The sequence below is a fragment of the Papaver somniferum genome, chromosome 6 (genome assembly GCF_003573695.1).
Source record: "Papaver somniferum cultivar HN1 chromosome 6, ASM357369v1, whole genome shotgun sequence".
In the NCBI taxonomy this organism is placed as follows: domain Eukaryota; kingdom Viridiplantae; phylum Streptophyta; class Magnoliopsida; order Ranunculales; family Papaveraceae; genus Papaver; species Papaver somniferum.
Window position 1 is genome coordinate 151,506,659 of NC_039363.1, and position 9,223 is coordinate 151,515,881.

Here is a 9,223-nt window from a genome sequence, read left to right on the forward strand (position 1 = left end):
AGTAACTCGCTGACAGGGGATTCGCGAGTGTTTCGACAAACTTACCTCCCGTACCAGACGGGGGATGAACCTTTGAAGTAGACTCGGGCCACGACCCCTATGTCATGTACGAACCCGAGGGGCCGAGGTGATATCATAATCACCGTTTTTCTCTGCAAACAGTTTATATTTAAACTACCCTTCCGTAGGGTTTAAAAAATAATGTCCCAAAATTAAAAGTCCAAAGTCCAAAAATATAAAGTGCAAAAGAAAAAGAAAGTCTAAAAAAAAAATCTACAAAAATAAAAATGTCTCTCTCTCTTTTTTTTTTCCTCTTTTTTTTATAAAAAAAAATAAATCTTCTTCTTTCGCTCATTTCGCTTTGCCTTTTACTCCAGTCTTTAAGTATTCACCAAAATCTTTGGCAGAATTTTCTTTCGCTCCAAATTCCAAAATCTGAAAGAAAAAGACAAAAACCCAAAAACGCAAAGAAGAACAAATAAAAATAAAAACCTTAAAAAAAGAAATCTAAAAACTCTAGCCTAAAGACAAGTCCGCGTCGGCGGCGCCAAAAATATAATGTGTTTTCAAAGTTGTTGTAGTAGTATGATTCGTTCAAGACTTGTGAAAGCGGAATTTTAGATTTTTTTGTTTTAATAAATAAATATAGCGAACTAAACTAAAAAGATGTTGTGAAAATTATGGAGAGAATAGGACTAGGATTCCACCATTGGTTGATATTAGTGATTTAATAAAACAATAATTATGCAACTCAACATTCAGATTGATTCTAATAGTATTGCCTAGATGTTGTAGTATTTTTCGTGCGGTAAATAAGAGTTCGTTGCTCGTACCTGTAAAGATTAAAGTTTTCTAAAATAATAAATAAATGATTTTATACAAAAATTTATTAACAGGATGAAGAGACACTAGGACGCAGGATTTCACACTTTTTCATATTCTTGTGGTTTAGTCATTAACTCTAGACAATAGAGCTCAAACAAAAGAAGTCGTGACTCTAATTCTTTGCCAAAACTAGATTTCATAAAACATTATCTGTAAGTCGTAAGCATGACGCATCAAAAGTAAATTAAACCAAGCATGCGACATCAGACAAAATAACAAATAATTAATAGAAATCATTAAACAAGTAAATCTATGCAAAAAGTCATATAAAGAATTAATTCATTTACCAGAATCGTGAAAAGTTGCTTCCTCCATTGTCCCAGTGATGGGTTCTAGCTCCGCATATTGGAAACACGCTCAAAAGTTGATTTTATTGCTCAAAGGAGGTATACAAATGATGAAAAAGAGAAAATAATGAAAATCGGGTGTTTGAAACGTTTTTAATTGTTGCAAACACCGTTACAAAGAACGATACTTGAAAAGTGCTGTAGTATACGGAATACTACGACCCACAACTTCCTGTCGTTTCCACTGTAGCATGAACGACTGCCTCTGTTGGTGCTTTGTTCTTCGTGTTCTCCTTTAATGGCAGCAGCAGAGACAAGCTCTGCAACTTTTTTTTCTCGCTCCTCTCGGCTCTGGCTAGACCCCCAAACTCTTCACAACCTTTCTCTGACCTCCAAGGACTCTATTTAAACCCGAAGCATGCATCGAATCTCCTCCATAACTCCACAAATCCTCGACAGTGAAAGAAAATATTTTCGGATATTTTCTTTCCTGTTTTAGCTTTTCACCCGTTTTCTCTGGTCCAGCACGCTCCAATTCGACTTATTCACGCCTCAACACTCTTCCAACGCCAGCAGAACTCCCCCATGCACACAAGAACTTCAATTTTGCTCGTGTTACAGTACACGTGCTCTGTTTTGGGTGTGTGAATCATACCGAAAATTCCAGCCAAATTTGATCGATCATGTCACCCATACTATGTTCCTTAACCTATATCACATCTCTATACCAAATTTCAGCCATTGAATCGACCCATAACCCCTTCATTTTGACGATCGAAATTCTGCCAGAACTGTTTAGAAATTTCCCTCCTTTTTCCAAAATTTGAATTATGAGAAGAAAAGTGTCCTCCCCCTAATCCTGTACGGGTGTCCCTTTAGCAATTGGGGTGGAAATAGTAATTTTTTATGGGTTCCTCCGGTACATTTCTGGGACGCTTCCGGTGCATTATCCTGGGGTGTAAAACACTACTTTTCGAGCTCATTTCGCCGCAAAGGCTTATTTCTCTAAAAACATCTACAAAAACACAAATCACAATAAGTACTTAATCGAGTCTAACAATACAGAATATTAAGAACAAAATAGACACATAAATGCGTCTATCAAATACCCCCAAACTTATTATTTGCTAGTCCTCGAGCAAAACTAATAAAAAATAAATAAAACCGAGTTAATCTCGGGAGGGTTTACCAGAGGTGTTCCCACAAAACATTAATCTAGACCCTAGCTATCTACAACGAACCTTGGAAGGCACTAAAGAATCTCCTCCATAACTCCACAAATCCTCGACAGTGAAAGAAAATATTTTCGGATATTTTCTTTCCTGTTTTAGCTTTTCACGCGTTTTCTCTGGTCCAGCACGCTCCAATTCGACTTATTCACGCCTCAACACTCTTCCAACGCCACCAGAACTCCCCCATGCACACAAGAACTTTAATTTTGCTCGTGTTACAGTACACATTCTCTGTTTTGGGTGTGTGAATCATACCGAAAATTCCATCCAAATTTGATCACTCATGTCACCCATACTATGTTCCTTAACCTATATCACATCTCTATACCAAATTTCAGCCATTGAATCGAACCATAACCCCTTCATTTTGACGATCGAAATTCTGCCAGAACTGTTTAGAAATTTCCCGCCTTTTTCCAAAATTTGAATTATGAGAAGAAAAGTGTCCTCCCCCTAATCCTGTACGGGTGTCCCTTTAGTAATTGGGGTGGAAATAGTAATTTTGGGGTGGAAATAGTAATTTTTCAGGGTTCCTCCGGTACATTTCTGGGACGCTTCCGGTGCATTTCTGAGGTGCCTCCGGTACATTATCCTGGGGTGTAAAACACTACTTTTCGAGCTCATTTCGCCGCAAAGGCTTATTTCTCTAAAAACATCTACAAAAACACAAAATAACACAATAAGTACTTAATCGAGTCTAATAATACAGAATATTGAGAACAAAATAGACACATAAATGCGTCTATCACTAGACATGTATATTTCCAAAAGAATAGATGTTAATCCAAGCATAGAATATCAAAACCCTAAAGCAAGCATATTCTATCAAGAGAAAATACACCTAACTAATCAAAATCATATAAAAAATTTTTAGTTCAATGCAAAAATCATAATAGAGTTGTTGTAATTAATTAATAAAAATATATCACTTTTACCGAAACAACGGCTTCCTCCATAACCCCAAGGATTGGGTTTAGCTCCGCATATTGGAAACACACTCAGAATAATTTTTCATTGCTTAAAAGTGTTTACAAGTGATGAAATGGGAGAAAATAATGATTAAACCGGGTTTGCTCTAAACGATCCCCAAACTCTCCATCTCCTCACTGATACCCAAGACACTCTTATTTATATTGTGAAGCCAATCTTAGGTCGACAATCATCTCAATTACTCCAAAAGATCTTCGTAGTTAATGAAAGTATTTCACGGGAATATTTCCTCTCCTTTTTCACACGTTTTCTGAGTTTTATGGTATATCCAAATCTTCTCATTTAATTGAGCCAAATAATGAAGAGAGTATCTTCAATTAATTCCATGAATAATTCCTTCCCTACTTTCGAAAATATCCAAAAGTATACGATTTCCTTCCATTCAAGATACGTACAAAATCTTACTATCATGGTAAGAAGATAATCATGTCTTAAAGACAAAAATATCCCCATAATATCATGACCAGAATATCACACATTTGAGATTTCTTTTCCCGCCAAATATCTTTCCCGTGAAGAAGAAGATGGGTGCGGTGCGAATAGCAGATGCCATGAGGGGTGTCTCTGATCAGCTGCTTGGGTGCAAATATCCTTTGGGTACCCCTTATCATTTGGGCGCCCCTTATCCACAAGTGAGAGTCTGAATAACACGTTCCTTCCGGTGCTTTAGACGACTTTAGCCGATTTTTCCAAGAATTTTTATTTCCAAAATACCTAAAAACACATAAAATACCATAATAAGTACAAAAAATCGAGTACCAACAATACATCAAATTAAGGACAACGTAGACACAAAAATGTGTCTATCAATCTGCCAATTCGTACGCCCCGTTTCCAAATACCCTTTTCACGATGTATGGACCTTCCCACATGGGTTCCAGCTTCCCTCCTGATCCCTTTTGGTATGGTGGAATCTCCCGTAGTACAAGCTCTCCCATCGTGAAACTTTGTTCCTTCACTCTCTTGTTATATTCTCTTGACAGCCTTCGGTGATAGTTCGTCATATGCTTAACGCGGTTTCTATGTTTTCTTCGAGGTCATCCAATTTTGCGAGTATTAAATCTGATTTTAGCCCCTTTTCCCATGCTTCTCTCCTGGTTGTTGGTAGAATGGCCTCGGCTGGCAGGCCTGCCTCCATTCCATATGTCAAGCAAAAGGGGGACATTCCTGTGGCATCTCGCCTAGTGGTTCTATACGACCATAACATGTTTGGGATCTGTTCACACCATCCTTTATGGTGACCCTCCAACTTCTTCTTCAGCTTAGACGCTAATGTTCTGTTTTGGCCTCCGCTTGCCCGTTACTCTGCGGGTATAGCGAAGTTGATTTCCCACATTGAATCTTGAAGGCGTTGAATAGCATTTTCACATTCTCCCCTTCGAATTGCTTTCCATTGTACGAAACAATTAGAACCGGTATCCTGAATCTACATATAATATGCTCTAGGATGAAATCATATACATGTCCGTCTCTCGTGTGTTGCAGAGCTTTAGCTTCCACCAATTTCGTGAAATAGTCCGTTGCCACTATTAAATATCGCCTTTGCTCAGTCCCTGTTACGAACGATCCTACGATATCTATCCCCCACATGGCGAATGGCCAAACACTTAATACAGAGTTCAAGCTAGTGGACGGGGCATGTATCCTTTTCCCATACCTTTGGTATGCCTCGCATCTCGTGGAGATATCTCTTGCATGTATGTCCAGAAGTAACCTTGTGTACTTGTCTTATGAGCTAAGGATCTGGTCTCGCGGTGGTTGCCAGCGTCTCCATAATGAATTGGTTTCATAATCTCTATTCCCTCTTTCTGCGAAAAGCATCTCATCAAAGGGCCCATATATGACCTTCTGTACAGTATGCCTTCTCGTACCTCGTAATTCTTTGCTTTGCCTTTAATCTTATTCGCCTCTTGCCTATCTCACAGGAGATCTCCTTTCGTCAAATAGTTGTAGATAGGGGCTCGCCAAACGTTGTCATCTACCTCCATATCTCCTTCTTCAATGGTCATAACCCTCAGTTCTTTCTCTTCCCTGCTTACTGATGGCTGCATCAACCGTTCGATCCGGATATGCCCAATTTTCGGGTCTTCAATCATTGAAGCTATAAAGGCAAGAGCATCTGCGTGTCTGTAATTATCTCGGCCTATGTTCCTCCAGATTATACTTCGTATCTTGGCAAAATACTCCTTCACGAGTTGTAAGTACTTTTGCATCACCGGATCAACCGCGTTATACCTCCCCTCAATTTGGCGAACTACTAGCTGTGAATTGCTGGTAATTATTACGTCGTCCAATCCCATTTCGATCGCAATCCTTAAAGCTTGTACCACTGCCTCATATTCGGCTTCATTATTAGTTTCCTTATAGTCTAAGCGGAAGCAAAATACAATTTTGACCCCTCCTGGCGAAGTGAATACTATCCCCATACCTCCTCCGGAGCTATTTGAAGACCCATCTATGAATATCTCCCATCTTTGAGGGTGGCTCTCTTGTAGCAGATCCTTTGGGTCCGGGCGTCCTTCAACTATGTCCATCATCTCCTCTACCCCTTCATCTTCCGCTAACGGGAATTCAGCTAGGAATTCTGCAATGATGTTTGACTTTGTGGAAGTCTGAACTTCGTATTTTAACCCAAATAGGTCAATCTGGGTATTCCATCTCTCAAGTCTTCCCACCCTATTCGAGATTTTCAAGACTGATTCTATAGGTACTCTTGTTAAAACTTTGATTTTGTGAGTTTGAAAATAAGTTTGTAACTTACGAGACGCATATACCAGTGCTAGTATCAGTTTTTCGATCTTTGGGTAGTTCCTTTCTGCTGAGTTGAAGGTTTTGCTTACGTAAAATATCGGCTTTTCCACCCCTTCATCCGTTCGAAATAGTACTGCACTAGGGCATTTGGTGTTGCTGCAAGAAAAATAAGTAATTATTCCCCTGGTTCTGGCTTTTGTAGTATTGACAAGTTGATTAAGTATTCTTTGATGTTTTGCAGTGCTTACTCACATTGTTGTGTCCAAGAAAATTTTGCACCCTTTTTTAAAATGTCAAAGAAATGCTTACATTTATCTGAAGATCTCGAGATAAACCTTCCCAAATCTGCTAACTTCCTATTTAGTTTCTACACATCTTTTATAGTGGCAGGTGACGACATTTCTAGTATAGCTTGTACTTTAGCTGGGTCCACCTCGATTCCTTTCCTCGAAACTATATGGCCCAAAAAATTCGCAGATTCAACTCCAAAAATGCATTTCGCCAGATTTATCTTCATTTTGTACTTATTCATTTGCTCAAATATTTCCTTTAAATCTTCCACGTGATCCCCTAAGTCCTTAGTTTTCCCGAGCATGTCGTCCACATATACCTCCAATGTTGTATGCACCCTTTTGGCAAAGATTTTCTCTACCATCCGTTGGTATGTGGCTCCCGCGTTCTTTAATCCGATTGGCATTCTCGTGTAACAATACATCCGTCTTGGAGCGGAGAATGCTGTATGTTATTGATCTTCTTCATCTAAAGGTATTTGGTTGTACCCTGAGTAACCATCCATTGGGGAGAGTCTTTTATATCCTGCCGCCGATTCCACCATTTGTGGGATATTGGGTAAAGGGAAGCTGTCCTTTGGACATGCAGTGTTTAAATCACTAAAAATCAATACATATCCTTATCCCATTATTATTTTTTGGTACTATCACCATATTTGCAATCCATTCCGGATATTTTGCTGGTCTTATGATACCCGCATCCATCATCTTCTGAAGTTCCTTTTCAATTTGCTCATGATATGTGGTTGCGATCTTCCTTATTCGCTGTCTTACTTGTTTAATCGCTGGATTCAGAGCCAACTTGTGACATGCTACTCGTGGGTCAATTCCCGGCATTTCGTTCATGGCCCACGTGAATACTAACCTCACTTCTTCGTTGGCTTCCATCTTCGTCCCGATCTTCACTATTTTCGGTTGTTCGTCAGTACCCAAATTTATATCCTTTGTTGGTTCTACAGCTGCGAAATTCACGATTGGCTCGTTTAGCGCAGTTGGTTCCTTCAATTTTAATATCGAGTCACCTTCCTTTTCGGGTATTTCACTGGGTATTTCCCATCCTTCCTTTACCTTGGTCATGTATACCATTAGTTCCTTTTCCTTCTTTGACTCTAATGCGCTCCTCCTCCTTTCCTTCCTCCTTTTCAGTCTCTCTTCGTAGTTTTAAATATACTTCTCGCCGCAGTCCTTCGCTTCTCCCCAATTTCCTTTTATCTCGCCAACCCCACTCGGCATTGGGAATCGTACTGCCTGGTGGTAAGTCGATGCCACCCCTTTTATTCCATAAATCCATGGCCTGCCCATGATGGAATTATATGGCGACTCCACGTCCACTACACATACAGTAACTTCCGTCTCTAGCTCACCTGCAAAGATCTTCATGCATATTTCACCCTTTGGTTTTGTTGCCACCCCATTAAATCCATACAGATTGTACGCCGAAGGCATCATATCAGAATCATCACATCCCAAAGCCTTAAATGCATGATAGAAAATGACGTCCACCGAGCTTCCCATGTCCACTAAGACCTTTTCCATAGCCCAGATATTTCTCTTACCTCTTCGATCCTCTTTTCCCCGTGAGTATTCGCCAATAGCCAAGGTGATTACCAATGAGTTCGTGTGCGACCCTTCCTCTGGTGCATCTTGCGCCGAGAACGATATGTCCCTTATTTGACATTCCTCCAGAGGTTTCTTCTTCACCACAGGGGTTATCTCATTTCCTTCGTAGTCCCTTTTGTACACTCTTGAGAGCATATTGTCGTGGAATTTTTTGATGTCCTCCTTCGAATGCACTATGAAATTACAGCCGGACCTCCAAGTTCCCTTGTTTATTTCGATCCGATGCCTCTCTGACCGGCTCTTATGGTAGTCATGTTGTGGCGGTGGTGGCAACCTCTGATCTTCCACGTAGTGCGCGAGCTTTCCTTGTTCAATGAGACGAAGTACGATCCTTCGGACATTCTTACAATTGTTCGTATGGTGCCCGTGAAAGCGATGATATCGGCAAAACTCATCATTTTTCTTTCCCGGTTGTGGTTCCTTCTCCAAGTTTAGGGGGGCTGGAATTTCTTCAGTCAATATAACTTCCTCCCATTTCCTTTCTACAGTTGTATTGAGTCCTGGGAGCTTCAACTTTGTCCATGCTAACGCGTTCGATCCCTGCTTTGTTTCCTTCATATTCTTTGCCTCATAACTGATAGGTGTCTAAAACACCTCTCTAAGTATCGATTGATTATGCTTTCTTAACTAGTTTTCGTGTGAAATTGTATTATTAGCTTTCTTTTATATTTTATGGGAATTTTGGAGATTATTCCCGAAAAGAACAAGAAGTCGTCCAATTGGACACAAAAGAGGTAAAATTGTCATCGCATGGAAACCACTTCGGGCAGTCGCGTGGGCATATCGACCGCTCGAAGCTCGTGTCAGCTTCAAAGACCAAAAGATGATGTTGGCGGTCTGTAGCTAAAGAGAAATTTCATCAGTTAATAATTTTCACAACTGCTAATGAACTTAATGGGTTGGAGGTACCGAGTCCGTTGTCTACAACATGGGCTTAATATGGGCTTTATGTTTCACATACACTTGCTGGAAGAAAGTGTAAACTCTAGAATGGAGTTCACATCAAGGGTAGCGCACATGTGTGCTGGTGGAAGAAATGTATAGGTAATGGAATTTAGGTTTGTTTAAATTATCGAGCTGTGACAGAACAGAGAAGAATGGATTTTGGCCGTGGATTTTGATGGCAGACGTGAACGAGTTAAGGGAAGATGTATCACGTCTTTACGTG

General features: G+C 40.0%; 1 protein-coding gene across 1 annotated transcript; it reads right to left on the reverse strand.

The window, feature by feature from the left end:
- Window positions 1-7,596: 7,596 nt before the first annotated feature.
- On the reverse strand, window positions 7,597-8,613 carry LOC113291666. The gene has a single exon (XM_026541173.1). The coding sequence runs from the start codon at window positions 8,611-8,613 to the stop codon at window positions 7,597-7,599; it is 1,017 nt and encodes a 338-aa protein (XP_026396958.1).
- Window positions 8,614-9,223: the final 610 nt, after the last annotated feature.